This window comes from Macrobrachium nipponense, chromosome 12 (genome assembly GCF_015104395.2).
Source record: "Macrobrachium nipponense isolate FS-2020 chromosome 12, ASM1510439v2, whole genome shotgun sequence".
Classification (NCBI taxonomy): Eukaryota; Metazoa; Arthropoda; class Malacostraca; order Decapoda; family Palaemonidae; genus Macrobrachium; species Macrobrachium nipponense.
In genome coordinates this window covers 53625366-53651351 of record NC_087205.1, presented here as the reverse complement: position 1 = coordinate 53651351, position 25986 = coordinate 53625366, and the positions used below count along the sequence as shown (strand labels likewise).

General features: G+C 39.3%; 1 protein-coding gene across 6 annotated transcripts in view; it reads right to left on the bottom strand.

Annotated features, from left to right (window-relative positions):
• Positions 1–25986, bottom strand: part of LOC135224543 (BTB/POZ domain-containing protein 2-like) — a 393635-nt gene that overhangs the window by 202429 nt on the left and 165220 nt on the right. For all 6 annotated transcript variants that reach the window (XM_064263621.1, XM_064263623.1, XM_064263626.1 and 3 more), the window contains one exon: positions 24360–24564. In XM_064263621.1, the coding sequence (XP_064119691.1) occupies positions 24360–24564 (205 nt within the window). The remainder of the gene's footprint in view (positions 1–24359; positions 24565–25986) is intronic.

Sequence of the window (25986 nt, the reverse complement as noted above, 5' to 3'; positions counted from 1 at the left end):
TTTGCCTCGTGTATGGTAACTTGAAGCATTGTGACTATTTATTTGAGCAAGTTAAACTCGATCCCATCCTAAGCAGTATTCAAATCTACATAAGCCTTATTATTTAACCACGCCAGCTAACCCCAACGTCTCTCAGCCAATCATTATTTAAGGCTTGTATTAATATTGTGCTATACCCAAGTCCTTATGAGACTTTGTATCCATTCACTTTGAACAATCGAAGTCCTTACGGGATTACCTATCCATCCAATTTGAACAAGTCCATACAATATTTCTTATCCGTTCATTTTGAACATTCCAAGTCCATACAAGACTTCTTATCCGTTCATTTCAAGCAATCCAAGTCCATGCAAGACTTCGTATCTGTTCATTTCAACAAGCCAACTCCTTGAGTGCTTTCAGACTTACTGAATCCATTCATAACAAACAATCTTGAGTCTTTTCAGACATACTGAATCCATTCAACATAATCATAACATAGCTCTTAGTGCTTCAGAACCCCTTGAATTGTTACCTTTCAGCACAATCCTAAGCTGTACGGCATAGTTAACAACATTCATTACTAACATACCTGGGTCACTGAGGTCAAAATTAGACTGAGTGAGTGCCAATGCCACCTCACACAAAGAGGCCCTCTTACTTGCCATTAGCACCACTAATTACCACTCCTCCACGTTTTAAGTCCTAAGACAGCCAGATCCCAGCAAAATGAGGATTTTAAGTTTTATAAGGATGCCAGAAAAGAATTGGGACTGATGGGCCAAGCCCTGAGGGAGTGGGTCCATGAGAAAGTAGACTCTGCCAAGGAAGAAAGAGAGGCAGAAAGAGCAGAGAAGGAGGAAGAAAGATCAGCCCAGGAAGGCAGACAGAGAGAAAGAGTAGCCCAAGAGAAATGGGAAGAGAAAGAAAGAGCACAGAAGGTAGCAGAAAGGGGCATCAGCTTCTGACAGCAGCCCAAGGAGGGTGTAACCCAGCAACTACCTCTCCACACTTGACCCTCAGAAGTGTCGGCTGCCTCATATAGAAATGGGATGAAGCTGAACCTGAAGTTTGCTCAGCCATGTCAAGGTCCTGGAAACCTATAAGCTTCTTCTGACAAAGTCTGATCCTGGGGAAGCACCTTGAGGGGAAGGGTACCATTGCGTTCAATACTCTCTGACAGAGGATCAAGACGACCTGGGCCTTGTCAGCCAAGCCATTATAAAAGTTTTTAAGATCACTCCCAACCATTGGAGGCAATGGTAGAGAAACATGCCAAAAGAATCAGGCCAAACATGGTTCGAGTGGATCTTCAAAACGGCATAAGCCTTAAAATGATGGCTAGACTCTCACAAAGCCACTAATGTGGAGGACATCCTTGAACTTTTCCAGCTTGAAGACTTCCTGTTCTATGCCACACCAGCTATCACTACCCATCTTTGCAATAAGGCTCCTAAAACGGTGACAGAGTGCTGTTGTTGGGCTGACAGCTGGGACACTAACCATCCTCTTCTTAGCTCCCACAGACGGAAAATATATATCCCTCATCGCATGCCTCAAATAACTCATCCACCTCTCAAAAATAGGCATCTCATAGGTACTGTAAAATAAAAAAATAAAAAAACAACAATGAACAGTCTGTTAAAAAGCTGAGAATCAGCAGAAGGCTCACATTAAACACAAAACGGGAATACCCAGAACAGAACTGACCCTGAATCTTGGGCAAAGAATAATAAGCCAGCTCCCTCATTCGGGTCAGTGCCAAAGAAGGATTGTAGCAGCATTTATTGCGCAGCATGTCGAGTGTATGGGCACTCATCTTCATGGGTGAAATGCCCTGGTAAACCAGTTATGCCTGCCACTGCCTTGGCAGTCACAAACCCAAAATCTTTAGGTCCTCCAGTCAAAGGCCCCATATTTGTGGCACCTCCTGAAGGTAGCTATCCTGTAAGTCACGTTTCAGCACTCAATGACTCTGGCACACAAATCTCCTACATAAGGCAAGACAAAAGTCTCCCATGGGGCTAAAATTGATTGACAAAGACTTGTTACAGGAGAAAATATCAACCAAGTAAAATGGATACTTCCTACCGATCAACTGAGAGTCACAAGACATGGCCGATCCAAAATATGTACACTTGCAGTAGAAAGATATATTCCTGGAGGTTATAACATCCTCCTGGGGCAAGATTTTGAGTTCCCTACCAAATTCCACCAGACCAGGGATCAGAACCCCGCAACAAGCAATTTCTCAGGTGTAAAGGTCCCAAGCAACTTTCCTCCAAGTCACTGGCAGTGCCACTTACGTGACCTGAGCATTGCCAGGCTCTGCCCGTTCAGATTGTAGAACCCTTGATAACATCCTCTGTCCAGCCTTGTCCCAGTGCCAGTGCCACGACATGTAGTTCTCTCCATTAGACCCCAATTGTGACTCTAAATCTTTGCCAGGCCAACTTAAGGGTCTTGGACAGTGCCACGCTCTGTCTGTCAGGGACATCAGTTTTGATTGTTTATTTGATTTATATAGATTTTTTATATTATGCCAAGCACTAGGGGCAACTAAGGTCATTCAGTGCTGAAACGGAAATTCACAGTAAAAGGTTTGAAAGGTGTTAAAGGAGAAAAACTCACAATGGCAATATGAAACAATTGTTGGGAGAGGGTGAACAGTATGATTGAAGAGATTATGAACGGAGGTACAGGAATGAAAGTGGTTGCAGCTAGGGGCCAAAGGAACGCTGCAAAGAACCTTAAGTAATGCCTACACTGCACTGAATGAGGTGCACTGACGGCACTAGCTCCCTACGGGAATCAGGGACGTCAAGCCCATTCAAATTTCGATTACTGTGGCTGGACCTGCATTAGTGTCAGTGCCAGAGCATAAATCCAATCTCCTTCCAGGAGACACCAGTCTGGATCACCTCTCACCGCTACCAGGGCTGGTAAGAGAGGATGCCTGATTGCCACTAGGAAGGGAACTGGATTCTCATGACCACAGCGGAAGCTCACCCCAAGGTGCAGCCTCGCAACCTGGGCCTGAGTTGATCACCCTAACTTGAGAGCCACTTATTCTACTGCTGAGATCTTCCTCATTTCCCCAGTCATCAGCCAATCAACACTCAAGTCATGATTCTAACATATCTCAATGGGACGATGAGCCCAAGCAATGGCGAAGGCTTGTATCCGAGCTTGCAAGGCCTTCATTTGCTCAAGTTGTCACAGCAGCAGGGACGGATGGCACTCATATGTTCCCACAATTCAGTTCCCTCACTTCCTCCTCTGACATCAAAATACCAGCCTCAGAGAGGACCAAGGAGGAAGAACAGTAACAGACATAGATGCTCCACTTACCTTAAGAGAGTCTGTGAACTCTCGTCACACTTGTGCCTTTGGCACAGTGCCATATTTCTTAAGGAGAACTCTAGCATCTCTATGGTGAGAAAGATGCCATGTCTTTTCCTGTATTATTTCCTCATCACTTTTGAAACTAATTCTTCTTGAAACGTTTCCTCTTACCTTATACAGTTTATTCTTCACATTACTTTATGCCTTATCAAGGCATTTTTTTCCTTTAATTCAAGCTTTGCTTTTGTAGAGTGCCAAGTGCCAGTATTCTGGCCCAATAAGTTGTTTGACGACATGTACAGTAGACTGCCAATATTCATGGGGGATAGGGACAAGACCCTGCCCCCCCCAACGAACAGTTAAAAACCCCAACTACATGCTATCGCATCTAAAAATGCTTATACAGTAACTGCCTATTTTGAAAGTTCCAATACCAAATGTATACTTAAATTATCATCATACATCAAATATACCTTAACCTCAGGAGCTGGTTAAAAAAAATCAATATGAAGCACCTCAGGCCAGGGAAACTTTGAGGTCAACCAATTTAAGAAGAAAAACACATCAATGGAAAGAGGAAGATATGCAAGTGCACATGGTGCTAAAAAAATTCTAAAAAATTTTCCTTACCTTCCACAAGTTGAAAATGTGGAGGAGAGAGGAGAGAGAGAGAGAGAGAGAGAGAGAGAGATAGAGAGAGAAGAAGAGAGAAGAGGAGGAGAGAGAGAGAGAGAGAGAGAGAGAGAGAAACTGATTTGATCAGGGAGTGGCAACATCTTCCCTTATGGTCGAGTAATGTGACATATTTGACAGGTCCACCTTACCCCCTAGCTTCACAACTTTCAGGAAAAGATTCAGGGGTGATTTGCATGTTTAAAATTTTTAAATAACTTACTACAGAAATGTATAAATATTGTACTTTCACTGTATTATTATTATTATTATTATTATTATTATTATTATTATTATTATTATTATTGATTATTATTATTATTATTATTATTATTATCATTATTATTACTATTATCTGAAAATCAGTAATTGTTATTAGGTATATCATTTATTTATCATATAATGCAAATAAACATACACAAAAATTTTCTCATCTCAGTAAGAGAGAGACCTTACAGACCTTACAGACCTTACATCTTGTTCGGGTTGCCCCAGGTCCCTCAGTGTGAGGCACCTCTAATGTTCTACCAGAGAGTTGCTAGTACATCTTCCGGTATATTTTGCATCTTCCAATCTTGGATGGTCTGGGATGCAGTTTAGATATTTGTCGAGCTTATTCTTAAACACATCTACGCTCACTCCTGATATATTCCTCAGATGAGCTGGCAACGCATTGAATAGACGCTGCATTATCGATGCTGGTGCGTAGTGGATTAATGTCCTGTGTGCTTTCCTTATTTTTCCTGGTATATTTTTGGGCACTATTAATCTACCTCTGCTTGCTCTTTCTGATATTTTTAGTTCCATGATATTTTCTGCTATTCCTTCTATCTGTTTCCATGCCTGAATTATCATGTAGCGTTCTCTTCTCCTTTCCAGACTATAATTTTAATTTTAAGAATTGTAGTCTTTCCCAGTAGTCTAGGTCCTTAACTTCTTCTATTCTAGCTGTAAAGGACCTTTGTACACTCTCTATTTGTGCAAATATCCTTTTGATAGTGTGGGTACCATATCATATTGCAATATTCAAGTGGACTACGAACATATGTTTTATAAAGCATAATCATGTGTTCAGCTTTCTTGTTTTGAAGTGCCGTAACAACACCCATTCCCATTTTGCTTTACATTTTGCCAACAGAGTTGCTATTTGATCATTGCATAACATGTTCCTATTCATCATCACACCAAGGTCTTTAACTGCTTCCTTATTTGTGATGGTCTCATTATTAGGTCCCTTATATGCATATAGCTTTCTTTCTCTGTCTCCATAATTTATTGATTCAAATTTATCAGAGTTAAATACCATCCTATTTACCTCTGCCCAATCATATACTTTGTTAAGGTCTCTTTGTAGAGCGTTCCTATCTTCATCACAAGTAATTTCTCTACTTATTCTTGTGTCATCTGCGAAACTACTCACTACCGAATCCTTAACATTATTGTCTATGTCTTCAATCATAATAACAAACAGTATTGCAGCTAACACCGTACCTTGCGGCACACCGGATATTACCTTGGCTTCATCCGATTTCTCGTCGTTTGCAATAACTATCTGTTTTCTGTTGTGTAAAAATTCTTTTAACCATCTTCCTACTTTATCCACGATATTGTGTTTTCTAATTTTCTTCGCTAATATATTATGGTCTACTTTATCAAAAGCTTTTGCAAAGTTCTAAATAAACCACATCTGTTTCATTTTCCGCTTTTCATATTTTTGAATATGTTTTCACGGTGGACTAACAGTTGGGTTTGTGTACTTTTTCCGGGTACGAAAACCATGTTGTCCCTTTATTAAACAAATTATTTTTTATTAAATGTTTCATAATATTTTTCTTCATTACCCTTTCATACACTTTCATTATATGTGATGTTAGACTCCACAGGCCTATAATTACTTGCCTCTAGTCTTGATCCACTTTTGAAAGTAGGGGTAATATACGCTAATTTGTGCTCATCATATATCTTGCCTGTATCTACACTTTGTCTTAATAATATTGCAAGTGGCTTTGCGATAGAATGAACTACTTTCTTTAACAAAATAGCAGGAATTCCATCAGGCCCTGCAGCAGCTCCATTTTTAATTTCATTAATAGCCTGCACAATATCAGCTTCATTAATATCTATGTCAGCTAAATATTCACTATTTTCATCCCTTACTTCTATATCATTATCTTCATTATCTATTCTAGGGGTGAATTCTCTCTTATATCGTTCTGCCAGTTATGTTGCAAATTTCCTTTTTTCATTCGTTAATCTCCCTTCAATTCTCAGAGGGCCTATTTCTATTCTTCTTTTATTCATCTTCTTCGCATATGAGTATAATAGTTTGGGGTTTTTGCTTGATATTTAATAGGGTTTTTTCTTCCAAGTCCCGTTTTTCATTTTCTTTTGATTGTATAGTCTTTTTTTCTGCATTTTCTATCTTACTTTTTAGTTCTATAACTTTCCATGCATTTTTTTCTTTTGCAAGACCTTTTTTCCACTTTCTGATTTTCTGGAACAAGATTCTTCTGTCTCTTGGTATGCATGAATGATGTTTTACTTTTCTTCTTCGGTATATATTTTTCCACTATTATCTCCAATATTTTATATAATATCTCCGTATTTACCCTTATGTCATAACACTACGAAAATGTTATCCCAATCTTTGTTTAATTCTTCATTAATTTCTGACCATTTTATATTTTTACTGTAGAAGTTGTATTTTCCATATCCTTCCCACTTTTTCATTTCTTGCTTATCTCTATTTTCACTTGCTTTGGAATGAACTGTTAATTCTATGACATTATGGTCTGAAATACTCGCATTATAAAACTATTATTTCTTTAACATAATTCATCTCGTTCACAAATACTAGGTCTAAAGTATTTTCCTTTCTTGTTGGCAGGTGATTTATTTGTTGAATGTTGTATTCTAGTAGCATATCTAATAGCTTTTCAAATTGCCTCTTATCTTCTGCACTACTATTACTCTCTTTTTTATATGTATAAGTACAACCACAATCTCCTATTCGTTCTTTCCATTCTACGAAAGGAAAGTTGAAGTCACCAGATAGGAGAATAGTCCAGTCCTTGTGATTTCTACATATATCATCCAATTTTTCAATTATTAAGTCAAACTCTTTAGTATTAGGAGGTCTATATATTACTATGTTCATCAATTTTTCAGATTCAAATTCTACCGCTATTAGTTCACATTCTGAGTTACTATATTTCTCATATATTTTTCCTTGTTTTTTGTCTTTCCCATATATTGCGGTTCCCCCTTGATTCCTATTTTTTCTATCTGATCTATAAGTTTGGAACCCTTTTATTTGATCATCATTCCCAGTCTCTTGGAATACCAGGTTTCACTTATATTCATTATATCTATTTTCTTTTCATTTTGGGTTAGTTCTTCTAAGTACTCTATTTTTCTTTTTGAGTTACTCGTAACTAAACCCTGCGCATTCATCACTATGATGGTTTGCGTGTTTTCTCCTTCATTTAATACTGATAGTAATAAGGATTTTCCCATGTCTCTTTCCTGTTCTGGTATGTTGTTCTTTTTTTCATTTCCAGAAATTCTGACATTAAAAAATCCAACTTTTCCATAATATTTGATCTTCCTTCATCATAATTATTCATTTTGTGTCTGAATCTGCAATTTTCTCCGTTTCTGCAATATCCTCTTGCATAATAAATACAGTTATTATCTCTTGAGTAGAATTTCGGAGCTGATGCTTTGAAATTCTTTGCTGACACCTCTGCATATCTCATTGGTGGTTTGCTTTTCTCTTTTACCTGATATTCTTGATTTCTCTCTTTATTTGTTTCTTTCTTATTTTGGATTTTATTACTTGGTTGGTTATTTATTTGATTATGATTCATGGCTACAGGGTGCATATATTTGCATTTTTTGTCGAACTTACATCCTTTTCCTTCTTTTAGGTTTTTACATATTTTTGGATGCAGATCTCTGCAATCATCCCCATATCCATCTAAGTATGCACATTTACCATATATGTTTCATAGTTTTTGACATATCTTAGGATGTTTGTAGTAACATCTTTCTCCAAATCTGCAATTCCCTCTTTTCAAAAGGTTGCAGATTTTGTCTTTCTTGTCTATTTTTTCCTCTTTCCCGTCATTGTATAGATCTGGGTAGAGCCTCTTCGGGATTTGCTTTTCTGTTGTCATATCGTAATTTATTTCTTCGTAGGTATGCTGCTTTATTGCCTCATATGTAGTATCAATGAGTATCTCTGCATCCATACTTTTATCTTGTTCTTTGAGAGAGAGAGAGAGAAATATTACTTTTATTATTTAATGTTATCATTTAATCATATTAAATTTAATACAGACGGCCCTCGGTTATCGGCAGGGGTCCGTTCCTGGCCGCTGACGCTAGGTGATTTTCAACGCTAAGCGATTTTAAAGCCCACGGCCGCCGTACACCTTCTTTCGAAATTCTAGACCAGTTAACAGCGCCCTGACCAGTCAAACGGCAGCGTGATCCCGCGATGGCGCAATAAGTAAAATTATATTTATGCAGTATAGTACTATGGAATTTACTGTACAGTAGTACTGTACAATACATTATAGTATTATAAATACAGTAAAGTGAAAAAAGCCTACCTTCAATCCTTTGGGTGTCTAGAGTATGTAGATATAATAAGGTTTTTTAAGTACAGTGTACAGGTAGCTGTAGTGTTCAAGTTATGATAATTTGTCTTATGATAATCCGATTTTATGAGAGACCAAATTACAATAGCCTAACTTTAACCCTTCTTCTAGTTACGTAAGTTCAAAAACAGCAAAAGAGAATTATGAAAGTATGGTTTTAACGTTATACTCATTGCGTAAACGTGTACAGCCATGAACAACCGAACGAAAAATTACTGGTTTTTTTTTTTTAAGTACAACCGAATTCGATAACATCCGTTTGGCTTGTATTTCAATCATCACTATAGTACACTATTACCATAGTTGTTATAAATGACGTTGTGTAGAATAGAACTGAGATATCTTAATGTAATAACTTTATTCACTATAGATCAAAGATCAATCGCGAAATATACTGTTAAATTTAAAACTAGTTATAATTGAAGCTGAGAAAACTGTTCAAGTTGCTAATGACTATTATCGTGCATCGGCAACAAGGATAAAACTCCAGTAAATGTATGCCATCAAACACAACCGTAGATAAAATTGAGATAAAATCATTTTAATCAAAACTACTCTGCTTGAAAGAACACATTTAATGATGGTTTCACGCTGATATAAGATAAATAACGTAAAGTTGTATTACGATGATATAAAGGAAAATTGCGAAGGGAATCACAATTTTTTTATGTAATCTGTTAACGAAAAAAAAATGAGTTCAGAATCACGAGGCATATTTAATTCATATTTCCACCTAAAAACACGTCGTATAAGGAAAAATAACCATGTCTCATATAAGTCAAGTATCTAGATATTCGTTTATGCTAACTAGAAGCAAGAAAATTCGTTCAGAATTGCGTTAAATATGGCGAAACAAACTTATATTCGCCACCAACTGATTTGGAACCGAAATTGGCCGCTCCGCGGAATACTGGCTTAGATTTGCCGTAGTATTTTATAATACAATAATATGAGAATACAAACAATATTATTGGATACAGTGAAGTAATGTATAACTTTTTAAAGGATTTATGGAAAAGATGCATAATTAATGAAGTAACACCATGCATTTTTCGGAACAGTGACGGACAAGAACGAACATGAAAAAACATCCTCTGACAAAGTGGAGGGTAGTTACGTTACAAAAAGCTGCCTTAATTTGTATCATATTTATGTACATAAATAAAAATACCCTATACGTAATATATTTTCATACACATTTTAAGCATAAAAGCATGAACATTTATAAAATCGACACATCGATTGCTAAATTTGCACTTTTTTTAACTATATTTTCGGAATAGCGGCAGGTGGCGGCTTACAAGAACGAACATGAAAAAACATCGTATTTGATAACGTGAAGGGCAGTTTCAAAAAGCTGCCTTAGTATCATATTTCTGCACAAAATTAAAAATACCCTAAACGTAATACATTTTCATACACATTTTAAACATAAAAGCATGAACATTTATAAAACTGACACATCGATCAATAAATTTGCACTTTTTTTAACTCGATATTTTCGGAAGAGCGGCAGACGGCGGCTTACAAGAATGAACATGAAAAAAACATCTTATTTGATAACGTGAAGGGAAATTTCAAAAGCTGCCTTTGTATCATATTTCTGTGCAGAAATAAAAATACCCTATACATAATACATTTTCATAAACATTTTAAACATAAAAGCATGAACATTTATAAATCGACACATCCATAGCTAAATTTACACTCTTTTAACTATATTTTCGGCATAGAACAGCATCAGAGGCATATATTTTACCCTAATACCTATGTAATAACTCCCTATAAATTTTTTAATATCATTTGCAAAACCTTTATGGGCTGAAGGTATTTCTACAAATGTATGTACGTACTCGTTAGACATAACGGTGCTGTTGAACAAAAATTGTGCCATAAAAATACCTCAAAATGCCTTATTTTTTTAATGAATATTTTTTATGACAGCCGTAAAACCGATTTGCTGCTGAGGGATTGTGCCGTTAACTGCAGGCCGCCTGTATTTGAAAATTATTAAATAATTTTTTTGTCATAAAGAATGTACGGTAGTGCCTCAAGATACATAATTAATCCGTTCCGAAGCAGCGTTCGTAACCTGATCTTTTCGTATCTCGAACCACGTTTTAAATGTAAATTGCCTAATTCGTTCCAAGCCCTACAAAAACACCCCAGTAAATTTTATAATAAAGCTAAATTGACCAATAAACAATGAAATACAACAATTTGGACCATTCAATACCTAACATAATCTATACTATACCTGTAAATAGAGGGTATTAATGTACATGGTACAAGAAATACTGTACGTACATGTACGTACATATGTAGTAATATGTGGGACCTTACCTTTTGAGTGAGGTGGTCTCAGAAAGTGGCGAGAGAGGAGGAGGACAAATGGCAGAAAACATGAACACTTAACTTTACGAAACACATTAAAAAATGGCAGAAAACATTAACACTAAACTTTACGAAACACATTAACAAATGGCAGAAAACATTAACACTTAACTTTACAAAAAAATTATAATTAAATTTCTTTTTTTTGTCTATTTTTGATTTTTACTTTTTTTTTTACTTTTCTGGGCTCAGCCTGAGTCGCTCCGTGAAATGCTTCCTTTAGTGTTCATTTCTAAGGTAAAGTATTGCTTCAAATACCAGAGAAAAACTAAAATGGTAATGCCAGAGTATACTGGCTCGCTCACCTTTAATAAAGGTGTCGGTATGGTATCTGGGGCGAGTGGAAACCACTACCAGAGGTCCCTTGCCATTTAGTCTCTCCCTTCCTCAATATCCCTCGTCTACAGAGGAGCCGATCTAAGGCTCCGCTACCTGCTACTGCTACAACTAGTGCCTTTGATTTCATCCCTTTTGATAGCACTGTTCACACTGCATGTGTTCTTTCCTTGTGCTGTGTTTTTCGTTCAGATTTATCCCCTTTTGTCATCATCATGGATCGTCAAGCTTCTGCATCCAAGTTAAGTACTGCGTTTAATGTTTGAGATCATTTTGAGACGGCTTTTGGCAAGATAAGCCAAGTTATCTTAGGTTACATGTGAGAGTGGTAGCATGTGCGTTGTTGTTCCCGCGCCGCCTTCTCTTGGCTCGCCAGCCGCGTGATGATTCCCTGCTTTCTTGCACCAATTGGTCTCCCATACTAATTGGTCTCGATTGCATTTAGAGCAGTACCCTATTTATTTTATTTTAGGATGCATTTGTCATTGACGTGTTTATTTTATTAGTCCATTCACGGGGGATAGCCTACTTCCGAACCACATGCTTTCGGTCGTGGCGTATGCATTCCTTCCTTGCATGGAGGTTGTCATATCAACCACTGTTTCTCAGTAAGATAGGAGCTTTTAGACTCGCTTGTCTTATATACGGAAGGACCCTGGTCCCTACGTAGCCCTTACCGTCCTTGAGCCACCCTGGCCGTTTGCCCCTCGAATATTCGTTACAACATCTAGGATAAGCCGCTCTGAGTTTCTAGGCTAACATTTATCGTTGGATTTACGTTTTACCTAGTTTCTCAAGGACCATTCCTTTCTCTCTCGCTCCATATTTATTTCGCTCCTCCCCCAGTGTTAGGACAGGATATTTATGTTATGTGTTACTATTCTTGTAGCCGGCATCTAGTTGGCCTATAGGCCTTCTTTGGATCGACTGGCCTCTCACACTGCGTGACTGTTCACCCGGCTGGGAGTGTCTCCAGTCGATCGCGTACGAGCCACCCTGCTACCGACCCCTCTCAGTCCCCCCAACCTCCCCCTCGCTAACCCACTTCGGTGGAGTGACGACTCACTCACGCTACCTCAGATAGCCATCCGAGTCACCCATGGGGGGAAAGGGGGTTCACTGGGGGGTACACTAGGTGAGCAGGCCTGCTGTACTCTGCCGCGCTGCTAGTGGTGTAGGGGGGAACCCTGCTCGACCGAGCCATGGTTGGCCACCAGGCGCGGGGGAGTGGGACACACCCCGACCCACAAGGTAGGGTATCCCTCTCACTATCTATGGAGCCCACCTCTTCCCACACCGCTCCGGCGGCCTCAGGGCTCCAGCGAAAGCCGGACCCGACTTTGGGATAGTTAGGCTTCTTTGGATATGTGAAAAGGCTCCGGCCTGTCTAGGGATTCCATTTTTGCATGCATGGTTTATTACACATAATACGTATATCATCCACATTCTGTTGTAAGTTATCTTACTATACCCAGTTGTTTACACCGGCGGAGTCTTCAACTCCGTCAGGTATTTAATGTCCCACCCTGTTACGTCTCGCTCTTCACCCTGTATCTGATTTTGAGTTGTATCTCTCACTCCGGCACGTGGAGGACAGCTTGAATCCACTTAATCGGTCAGATTTTGTAGATCCGGCGTCGCCGGAGCTGCAGTGGAGTCATTCCTAGTTCCCATTACCTGCCTAGGATGTTCTTATCAGTATACACGGGGCGCCGGAGCTAGTAGTAACAGGGTGACAGGTTGTGGTGCATTATATATGCTGGTGCCGGAGTTACTCCGGCAGCAATAGTATACCGCACACAACCATGGACCTGCTCCGGAAGGTTGTTGATGATACTCATGTATCATTTGACTTACAGGTTACCTGTTGTCTGGAGGAGGGTTGTAACGCAGTTCTCCAGGAACCCTGTGGGCATGTGGTCTGCCGGGCACATGCCAGCTGCGCGGTTCGCCTTGAAGATTAAGTGGTCTGGCACCACGAGAACTGCATCATTTATTATGCTTTGGTGAATGAAGTCACCTCCGAGGTATGTAACACTTTGGTCTATACATACTAATGATACAATGAGAATCAACAAACTGTAATATACACTATGATACTAGGTTAAGTCTATCTCTAGTGTTAAGTATTAATAATAACCCCTCTTACAGGGAGCACAAGCGGTCCGAGAAGCTGCCTATCCACCCTGAAGGCATGGGTTGACGGATTTGGGCGTAACTCCGCCAAGGGACAACCCTACATCCTGTCCCAGGACATGGCCACCCTTATCTTCCCAGGGGTGAAGAAAGGATCTGTGGTGGACCCTGAAGTGGCTGCTCCTCTGATCGCCAAGATCCAAGAAGCAGTCGCACTCCCGACGGAGGAAGGCATCGCAGAGGAAGTCGTGGGGAACGTGGCAGCCCTCGACTTGGACCGCGAGCCCATGGCTATCAACGACATGGGCAATGGTAAGAGTGGTAGCGAGTCAGGTTTTGTAGGGGCTCAAGGGTTGTCCTTGAGTCCATCTTTGGCTTCTTCCCCTTCCACTTCTACTTCCTTCCATGGATTCGCCGATAGACCTCAGTCGGTCAGACCGAAGTCTTCATCGGCGGTCCCTAAAGTTAAAAGCAAGATGGACTTCAAGTCTAAACTAAAGTCCCTGCCAAAGAGGTCAGGAACCAAGCTAGTCACCATGCCACCGGCTCATAACCCCGGGGCAGACAAGCCAAAGGTCACTCCCCCACCAAAGGGGTCAAGGACCAAGGTTCCTAAGGAGAAGGCTCAGCCTTCCTACTTTGACCCTGATGCATTCTCGGATAGCATCATGCAGCGGATGGGCAACATGGTTGGGGACTTGGTCCAGTCCAAGTTCCAAGAAATGTTTGCCCAGCTGTTTAACACACTGGAAGCATCGGGCCAAACCATCCAATCCTTGTCGGAGAAGATAGTAGCCCAGGAAAACATGATGTCGGGTCTCCGAGACAGTATGGCAGCAGGACAGGCACAGTCCGACCAAGCAACTCATGCATTGCTGATGCCGGACTCGTCCAATCTTCCTCCATTTAAACCAAACAACCCATGGAGGGTAGCAGCACACGCTCCGTTCGCAAAGGGTATGCTGACTATTGAGGGTTGTGGAACTCGAAGGCTAGAGGACTTCGAGTTCTATCCTGAAGGACTCCAGTCCCCTTTCATAGGCTACGTTCGTTTAATGGATGCTGCAATGAGCAGGGAGGATAAAGTCCCTAAGGAAACGGTAATCCTCCCCCAGGACCAAGCCCAGCAAGCTTGGCGCCGAAACTTGGATGAATGGGAATGCACAAACACAAAACTCACTGCATTCAAGAGCTCGTTTACAATCTTCACTGTAAACGAGGACACCCCGTTACCATTCATTTCCAAAGTGACGGAGGCAACATTCCAGGCAGTTCTGAAAGACGAGCCTATGCCTCAGCTCCGGGAGACAGATCCGACTTCCCTTCTGCTCCCCGGATCAGCTGAGTACTACTTGGATGCTCCTGCCACCTTCTCAGTGGGTAAGCTCAAGCCGGACTGCGGTAACACGCTGTTCAGCGAGAGGTTGCCTAGGCTATCAGAAGCCCTGATTCAAGCTGAATACGACGCTAGGATGAGGCTCAGCAGGTCCCTCAGTTCGCTGACTATGACAGAGATGGCGTCTCTTATCTACGGACAAGAGACGTTATTTAAAATCATGGCCAAGTCACTACTGCATACAATGCAATGTGACTTGTATGACTTCATGGTAGCTCGGCGTAACTGTAGGAAGCATAATCTGGCGGAAGCCACTATCCACCATGAACCCAACAAGTTGATCACCTCATCCATATGGGGCACGGACCTCTTCCCCGCCTCCGCTGTGAACGAAGTTCTGTTTGAAGCGTCAAGGGTTAAGCAGAGCCTGAGAATTCGATGGGGACTCGTGTCCAAACGAAAACCAGAGTCCACTGGATTGAATCCCAAACGAAGAAGAGACCTAGGAAGTTCCAGCCCTTCCAGGCTCCCCAACAGACTTTGATACAGGCAGTTCCGGTATCTCAAGTACCACAACCATCGACATCCAAAACACAGCCGCAAAAGCAGTTTGTGCTTCTAACCCAGCCGGCACAACAGTCTCAAGCTTTGACCTCCTTTGCGGTCTCTCCGGCCTATAACGCAACGTTTGAATCGCAGTTGTTTCAAGCATTCAATAGGTTCGCTAGAGGCAGCCGAACTAGGGGTCCCTCCAGTCACTGGGGCTCCAGAAGAGCCACCAACCGGGGCAAAGGCTTCCGGAGAGCACGGGGTGGCCACCCATCAGCCAACCAGTGAGAATCCCCAACCTGGACCCTCTGGCTCATGCCACGGACGCCATGGCCATAGATTGGAATCAGTGGAAGAAGTACATCTTTCCTCCAGTGAATCTTCTACTGAAAGTTTTGAGCAAACTCAGGACTTTCAAGGGACAAGTTGCCCTAGTAGCCCCCAATTGGCCCAAGAGCAATTGGTTCCCACTCCTGCTGGAATTGGGTATCCGACCTCAACGGATTCCCAATCCCAGGCTATCTCAAGTAGTGCAAATGAAGAATCTGTTTGCTTCCTCAGGAATTCTCAAAACCCTAACTTTATGGACTTCATGAAGTTCGCGGCTAAAAGGGATGCAGATATCGATCCTCAAAACATCCTATTCCTAGAATCGGATAAAAGAGAATCAACCCTTCGTCAGTATGACTCAGCCGTTAAGAAACTAGCCAAATTTCTGAGGGGAACCGAATCTCAAACCATGACTACCAACCTGGCTATTTCCTTCTTCAGATCCTTATTTGAAAAAGGTTTAGCAGCCAGTACTATTACTACCACTAAATCAGCTCTAAAGAAAATACTCCAGTATGGTTTTAAAATAGATCTAACAGACTCCTATTTTTCTTCTATTCCTAGAGCTTGTGCTAGACTCAGACCAACAGAGAGACCTAGCTCAGTGTCATGGTTCTTAAATGATGTTCTCAAACTGGACTCAGATACTGATAACAACTCATGCGATTTCTTGCCCCTCCTGAGGAAAACATTATTTCTTTTAAGTCTGGCCTCAGGAGCCAGGGTATCTGAACTGTCGGCTCTATCTAGAGACTCAGGTCATATAGAATTTCTACCATCAGGAGAAGTTCTTCTCTCTCCAGATCGTCAATTTTTGGCCAAAAATGAGGACCCTTCAATGAGATGGGTCCCTTGGAAGATCCTCCCTCTTCCTCAAGACCCCTCATGTCCAGTTACTGCCTTACGAGCATATCAGTCCAAGACAGCCATGAGATCCTCTGGCCCTTTGTTTATGAGGGAAAAAGGTGGCACCATTTCCTTAAAAGGTATTAGGCAACAAATTTTATACTTTATTAAACAAGCCAACCTAAAGTCGTTCCCCAAAGTCCACGACATTAGGGCAGTAGCTACCTCGATCAACTATTTTCAACATATGAATTTTGATGATCTGAAAAAGTATACGGGCTGGAAATCACCGACAGTATTCAACCGTCACTACCTTAAATCTTTAGAAGCTCTTAAATTTCCAGGAGTGGCAGCGGGAAACACAGTTTCCCCTGACACTGCCTTAGTAGTTTAGTTAATTAGATCCAGATCTCCTTTCTACCTGCCTCACTGACATCCTTCCTGCAATCCTGCCACCGTGTACTCCCTTTTTAAAAGCCTTAGCTGCCAAAAAGGGCCCTTATTGTGATGTTTTCCTTATTTTTTTTTTGCTAGGATTACTCACACCTGTAAATAACCTATTATATTGTGCCTAGTTTTAAGAGTAATATATAAGTTATCTTGGATAAATTTAAGTATGTATTATAACCTTTGTAGTCTTAAGCTTTCTAGATTATAGTACTTTTATATCCTCTTTCAAGCTTGTGGCCATTTCCCTGGTACTATTTCACGAAGCGACACGGGGTGAGCCCAGAGAAGGGATTTTGACGAAGGAAAAATCTATTTCTGGGCAAGGGCCCGTGTCGCCCAGTGAAATCCCACCCTTCCTTACACCTACCCTTGGGCCCAAGCTTGACAGTCTAACTCCAAGGATGACCGCTAGAGGCGCTCGTGATGGCGTCGAGAGCGCTAGTAGTAGTAGTAGCTGGTGCAGGCCTTGTGTCGGCCCTCTCAAGTAGGGGGATTTTGTAGAAGGATGGATCTAAATGGTAAGAGACCCGTGGTAGTGGTTTCACTCGCCCCAGAAACCATACCGACACCTTTTTATATAAGGTGAGCGAGTCAGAATACTCTGACATTCCATTTTAGTTTTTTCTCTGGTAATGTTAGTAATATTTACCTTAGAAATGTGTGCTAAAAGGACATTTCACTGGGCGACACGGGCCCTTGCCCAGAAATAGATTTTTCCTTCGTCAAACCCCTTTATCAGCGGTTGTTTGAGAATGGCTACGAAACGTAAACAAAACAATGGTTTCCCTTTACCACGACCTTCTGTATGAAAAACATATAGCCTCTGCTTTGTTAAACCCAACTTTGATCATTTACAAAATAAATGTATGTATCTCTGAATTAAGTTCCATTCAGCAACTAAAGGCAGTGATGATGTCGGAAAAACGCGATCAGCTGAGACTGTAAACAAACCTAGAATGCAAATGGTGCATCATCGTTTTGTTCTTATAATGTAATACAGTAATATATGTAATATGATTATAGTAAAACATGTTTTATTTAAATTATTCTCAATACAACTATTATTCAACTTTTGCATGTGGATATCTATCAGTGTAACAACCTGACCGAAGCCATCTCTCTCTCTCTCTCTCTCTCTCTCTCTCTCTCTCTCTCTCTCTCTCTCTCTCTCTCTCTCTCTCTCTCTCTCTCTCTCTCAATCTAATGATACTGCTCCATCCTTCATACAAAATTCTGGTTTTTGGATTGCTCAATGAAGTGATTATTGTAAACATGTATTGGCGTAAACAACTGAATTGAGAAAAAGCTGATTGCTAACGTCATTTAACTATCGGGTATTTATTAAGAGCGCCGTTGAAATTGTTAAACCCTGCCAATTTTCAATAAGTAAAAATAAAATACATTTTTGTTCATTTCTCATGCAGTGGAGATCTCATGAAAGAATACTAGTAAATTAAAACTGCAGGTTATAGCCAAGGGTGAATAAAACGAATAACGGCCAGTCAGCAGTGATGTTTGGAGCTGGAGAAATCACACCTACTCAATGCTTATACAATGAAGTAATATGGGCATGTTTTCAATCAAACTTCATTATGATAAAGGGTATCTCCAAATTATTATCTCTCCTAACAAATATTGGCAATGAAGATAACGATAATACTCACATCAGCCAAAGATATCGATGATACTCAAATTAGCCAAGATTTTGAGAATGTGAACTATATCAAATGCAAATGGTGTACATGTTTATATTCTGTAATACAGTAACGATATGATAATAGTAATACTGTTATTGAACACAACAAGCAAAACAACCTTTATTTAACACATCATCATTATCAATATAGTTGTACTGTTTAATTTTTGCAAATAATCACTTTTCCTAAAAAAATATTTAGATTTGTAATTTAGAAGTCGTCCTATACTACAAATATGAGATAAATTCATGAAAATTTGCCATGATTTTTGGCCTCGTCTTATCTAAAGGTTGTCTTATATGCGGAAATATACAGTATTATTATTTGATTCCTCTTTCATTGGAAGTTCTTTTCCGTGGATATCTGAATCTTTAATGTTAGTAGTGGTACTGATGAACATATCAACATTCTTGTTTTGGGGTTCAACATTATTGATATGAGAATCAGTGTGTACCCTTATACTATCTTGTTGCTTGTTATTAATGTGATCAATATTTAGATTTTTAGTTACATTTGCGAAAGAGTGGTTTCCAGATGGATTACTGACTCCTCTTACTTTAAGCTCGAGTCTAGCTTCTTTGACTGACATTCCTATTCTATTTATCAACAAATGGAGCACTGTGCTGTATTGATAAAAGGAGCATTCCTAGATTTTGCGTGATAGGATTGTCCACTTAGTACATTTTGGGGATTTACATTTCCAATTAGTGGTATGGGTGTCTGATGCACACACTGCACATACTTCTTTATTATGGTATTTTTGTATGTGCCCATTCTTTGTCCAAGAATTTTGATTTTGAGTAGGAGATCTTGGCCTGTAAATTTTATTTTTGCAATATTAATTTGTTTATTTATTTTTCCTACTTGGAACTGAGTAACTTCTAAATCATGTATATTATTGAACCTTAATTTAAGGGAGTCAAGTATCAAATGTTTTGAGGGTAGTCCTTCTTCAATGTTGGGTAAAATGACTGTGCCCTGTATATAATTTAATGTTGCATGACTTATTATTGATATTTTCATGCCATTTATTTCTTTTATATTTAAAAATGTGGTGGATTGTTTTTTGGTGGTTACTTGAAGTAACCATTCATTTTCTTTAATATATGGGCATTCCATTTCTTGTGTTAGCCATATATTCAATAATTTGTTTTCTAGTATTGCTGTTGATATTTCATTTTCAGCTTCAAGTACTAGAAATTTCGACCAGTTATCTGGTCCAAAAAGATTATCAAAATGCGACAGTGTTGGGTTAAGACAATAATTTCAGTTATCTGGTCCAAAAAGATGATCAATGCACCAGTGTTGGGTTAAGGTGATAATTTCTATTTCTTTTTTGAACCTTGCCTGATGTGGATTATCTGTGTATCAGATTTGTTTCCTTTCTCTGAAACGTATGGTTCCATTGTAATAATGTCTGAATCTTCTGATTGGATATTTTCTTTTCTGTAGAATTTCTATGGGCCCTGACGGGTATTTTGGGTCATATAATTTATTTGGAACTGGATTTTTGTTTGCTGCATTATCATCTTGAACTGACTGAGGGATATTCAGGGATAAACTTCCAATGGTCATCAACTGTGCCGAATTTTGTCCATCAAGGGTCCCAGGAGTACTAAAAACTTTAGTCGTATTGATCATAAAAATTAAAGAAAGAAAAAAAATAATAATACATTTTGAAAAGATATCATTGGCTTTTCATGAAGTTAAATCTTCCGCCAATGACACAAGTGAGAAATGACTCCCAAATGTCCGCATCTCTACCCTACCCCAAAAGGGGATGGCATAACAAGATTAGTATGGCCCAAGTGTAAGCAATACCCGCTTGGTAGTACTAAGAGTATTACGAAAATACAATTATCCCCATCCTAATCATGTCACAGGCAAACCAGACAGAATGCCGAGAGTTCTATTCCTAGAACCCGGCCCCCCTGGAATCCATGGTCCAGCTCCACAGAAGAGTTCCGCCTGGAAAACCAGGTCCAAACATTGTCGGGTAAATGATGGATCTACCACAGTTCCCACTATTTAGCTTTGGATTTAACTTCAATCCAAGTTATGATATGTTTTCTTATTTATTAGAAATAAAAATTTTGACAAAAGCGAAAAAAATCCACAGATATTAACCAAAAAATATTTAATGTTATATGGGACTCTTGGGTTCAAACCTAGGAAGAAATTCCTGAGGTTCAAGAGGCCCCTCACCATGTCAAGGTGGTCCCAAAATGAGGGGGGGCTGGGAGGTTTAAAGAGGTAAACCTCTCACACATACCATCTCATCCTCCATAGTGAAGTACTAATATTCAATGCAAGATATTTGATATTTACTAAAATCATGTACATTGTTCTCATTTCAATCATAAAATAAACTGTAGGCAAAATTTGCCCCTACAGACCTCTAATCACTACCTTTGAGGAATAATTCTTTAATCCCCTTCCTTTGTCTGAGGGACTGCCTAGGCCTTGATTTCCAGGCCATGGTGCAGTAGAAACACTACTCCTTGCTCAAGGAAAGTCAGCCAGCAGCAGAGAGGCATAAAACTGACCATGTACTCGGCGCCATCTTGAAGACCCAAGGCACGATGACCTCATGCCCGCGCGAGCGACCCCGCCAACGCACAACTCTATCTGCAAAGAGTGAAATCGTAATAGCCCAGCACTATAGAAAGGCCTCGCACGGACATGCTCATACTTAGAAAATGCTGGAAGCTTGACCAGGACACTACTGTCATCCATTGCTCTCTAGAGCTGCCCCTTGACATACGTGCATGGCTGTTGTGGGTCTCAGTGACCTTTGTTGCAATTTTGAATCACTTGCCCCTCCCTCTGCTGGCCCCCCGATGATGAGGAATCCATCTCCTGCCGAAGATAACGTACCTGAAGTGAGGTTCTCCTAACCAGTCACAACCCTGTCAGTCTTTTACTATTTTGTTTCCTTTTACAGGGCTGCATTAGGCATAAAATCTCATGGTTCCTCTCCCAAAACTTCCAAAGAAGAATCAATGGAAGAATAGGAATGGAACAAGCCTTCAAGGGAAGAAGAAGCAACTGGAGGAGGTCTACACAAGGGAGAAGAAGAACAATGAGGAGACAGAGAAACCATCGAAGGTGTCTCCAAATTCTTCTTGTGCTGCTACTTCCTGGGGAATCTGGTGAATCTCCTCCATTGCTCAGGAGACCAAGAACAACATTCAGGACAAGGGTTAATCAAGTTACAAGCATTCAATCTGAACATACTACAAGTTGAATGGGAATTGGTTTCCAAGGAAGCAAGGAACTAGGGTAGATGCCTACATCAGGACATTTCATCTGAGGGTTACAAGAACTCTTAGCTGGGTTTTGGGATTGCATTATAAAAACCAAAACACACACACACTAAAGACATCAAAAATCACTGTACACAAAAACACTACCAAGAAACACATGAGCAAAGGGAAAAAATCCAGCTTTAGGGAGGAGAGTGAAGAGACATCCTCGATCAAAGGCAGTAAGAACACTAGTGTGTCATGGGGTTACGATTGGATCGCTAGCTGGTCCTCCCTCATCTCCATGACAGATGCCAGAAGCTACAAATCCCTTATATGAACAATTATTATTGTTTTTTACTGGTTTTCAGCTGGCACCAGAAGATTTATCCTAATGTTAAGACCCAGGTTCATTCCGCATATGAATACAGAATGCTTAAATATTGAACTAATAATCAGATAACGCTAGTCATACAGGCAGTACCCTGTTAATGGCAAGGATTCCATCCCTGGCCAAACGCTGCTAACCAAAACCGGCAATAATAGCACTAATAACCCACTTAAAGGTGCTGTTAACCAGAGATCGGTGCCGCTAACCAGGGATCGGTCCCACTAACCGGAGATTGGTGCTGCTAACTGGAGATCAGCTCTGAAAATCCAGTTAATGGCATTGCTAGACAAGCACCACTACACCAAATCGTTGTTAACCTATGCTGCCAGTAAGTGGGGACTCCCTTATGAAGCATATTGCCAACAGATTAGACAAAAAAGAATTGAAGTCACTGCATGCCCTGAACCTGCCATTCATGGGGTACATCATACACTGCACCTATCCAGCAAACAGATGACCTTTAGATCCAAGAAAGATGTGTCTAGGATTCACAAACCCAATGGGCTTGAGTAAAATAAGTGATGGGTATGTTGTGAAACAAATAGGCATTAAAGTATGAATAGATGCCATAAGACTCCATTAAAATTCATTATAGTTGAGGGGAACTGCTTCAAATTTCACATCCTTTTTCAACCAACGTTTAAAATTCTTTCCTTTGGAAACTAGAAACATGCAAACTCTCCAGTGTATGTAATTTACTTTAGAAAAAACTGATACCATATTTCAAAATTATGTAGAAAAAAGATAAGTTCCTGCCCAAAATACTTCTCCTAACAATAGATTTAATATTAATATTTATACTACAAAATTTCAGATTTCACTGAATTTTATGTAGTCTGTAATATGAACTTTTATTTATTTACATAAGTTCTGAGAATATGTCAAACACAAAAATTACTACTACTGTGCAGTATCTTAACTGTGATGGGTAGGAAGCCAATTTTTTTACTGAATGTACTTCTTCGCAGAAAAAATACTCTTATAAATAATATCCCTTGGTATAAGTTATTATCAAGGAGAAGTTAGCTCAATATTTAACCTTCGTGTGCAACAAATCATTTTACTACTTCAAATTATCCAAACACTTTTAGCTGGAAGGTTTAATTTTTCTTATATTAGTCATACTACTGTTCTCTTTGCATGCAAGGGAAACATTGATATCTAGGTGGAGTAACTGAAGTAAAATTACCAGTGTCCAATTAAAAGAGATCTGGAGATGGTATGCACTTTTGCAATAATTTGTCACTCTAGAAGAGCGAACAAAATTCCCTGTAAACCACTATGAAGCATTTTCTTGCATATTAATAATATGTTTTTTTAGCATAAAACTTTAAAAAATGCTAATAATTAATTTCCAAAAGTTTCTCAAAATTTGGCCGGTAAGCCATGAAAGCTGTGAACAAAATTGTCTACGAACCTCGTGAATAATTTTTTTGAAAAAAAAAAAAACTTTGGGACGTGCTTATTTGGACATAAACTATCCAGAAATATTATTATCATAACTAATATTTGAAAATTTCTCATAAATCAGCAATGGGCATGCCCCTTGACAAAGATAATGATGAAATAATAAGGATGGATAAATAATAAGGATGGATAAAAAGATGTGTAATCATCACAGAAATTATTAAAAATGACAGAAGTGTTTATTCAGCATGTAATTTATGTAATATACTTTACATCCAGTTCAGCGTATTATGAGCAACCAAATTCAGAGAGGTTGTTGGGAGCATATGCAAGGACAATTGAACCTATGTATAATCATATGAATTTAAAAATAAATAAGCATGCACAATAACACAAACTGAACAAAAAGGCAGATGAAAATGTAACATAGCAATAACTGAAGCAAGTCAGTCATGAAAACTGACTCAATCATGATTAGCAACAGTAACAAGATGTAAGTTGTTCATACTAACATTGGTGAAAAAGGACATTTGAGCAACAGGTAGTGACTTCATATGAAGACTGAGAAAATGACATTCTTACCTGCAAACATTTTTCTAATAAAAGTGGTTCTTCAAATAATCGAGCAAACTCAAAGGCTCGGCAGACATTACCAGGATGAAGGTCACTCCATATAAATTGAGTACATTGTTCCACAAGTGATGGTATCATATATTTCTTTGCAGCATAGCATATCTCACACACTTGATCAAAGGATTTGAGATTAATCTCATCACTGTAGATGTATCTGGAAATTGTTAAAGGCCACTGCATCATATTGTTTTATAATAAAGCTTGAATATCTTGTGGGGTGTGCAAAGTAATAAAAAATAATAGTAAAATAATTAACATTATAACATGAATAAGATAAACTTCAAATTATTACTTATCTAATAGTTCTCATTGGATTTTTTTATTGATAATGTGTGTGAGAGAGAGAGAGAGAGAGAGAGAGAGAATTTATAATAGTTATTTAACAGAACCTTCAGTCTTTAAAGTGTATAAAGATAGTGCTGTTTTAATTAGCAAAACAAGATTTACAAAGCTTGCTTAATAAAATGCATAATAAAACTACAAATATTAGATAACACAAACTATGAAAAACAGTGTATACATAAAAGCAAAAACATAACACTACTGTAACTGTAAAGAGGATGGCTTTGGTTGAATCTTTTCAAAATTTTGGAACAATGAAGGGATTTTGACAAAGGAAAAATCTATTTCTGGGTAGTGACCTGTGTTGCCCAGTTTAACATTCCTATAGCATTCATTTCTAAGGTATAATTATTGCTAAATATACAAGAGAAAAAGCTACATTGGATTTATACCAGAATAAATCTGGTTCGCTCACCCCTGTATAGGGTGTCGGTATAAAAACTGGGGCGAGTGAAACACTACCAGAGGTCTCCTGCCATTTATTCTCTTCCTTTGTCAATTTCCCCATTCCAAGAGGAGCCATACCAAAACCTTCCCCTGGCCGCTACTGCTAATACTAGCGCCCCGATCGCCATTCCTGAATATAGCACCCAAGCTTGGGTCCCCAGGTGAGGACCTTAGGGGTGGGTTCACTGGGCGACACAGGTCACTGCCCAGAAATAGATTTTTCCTTTGTCAAAATCCCTTTTCTGGGCCTAACCTGTGTCGCTCCGTGAAATATTAACAGAGAATAGAAAGCTCAAGCTTGGGAAAACACATATTACAGGGCTACTGGAAGGGAGAAATTGGACTAATAAAGTGATTCAACCTTTTTTAATAAAGTTATATATATAAGATACAAAAGAATCTACAATTAACTTAAATCTAGGTCCTTATCTTCTGAAGTATATACAAATACTAACACTAAATGCCATAAGGACAGGGTGACTACTACACCCAAAAATCTGATACTAGAACCTCAAATAATATAACTTATTTTGCCCTATAGGACAAACAATAACATACAAAGAGTGGAGCAATATAACAAATCAAGATAGAATACCGAGGTGAAGGCTAGGAGCTATAAGCGAGGCAGGTTGGAGAGAAAGGCATAAGAAAAAGGTAGGTATATTAAGGCTGGATATTTTAATATGACTAGGTTGTGTCAGGGGAAACCACATTCCCTGCTGCCACTGCTGAAAATTTTTGGGCCTCTAAGGATTTCAAGTAGTGATGATTAAATACTTTTGGTGAC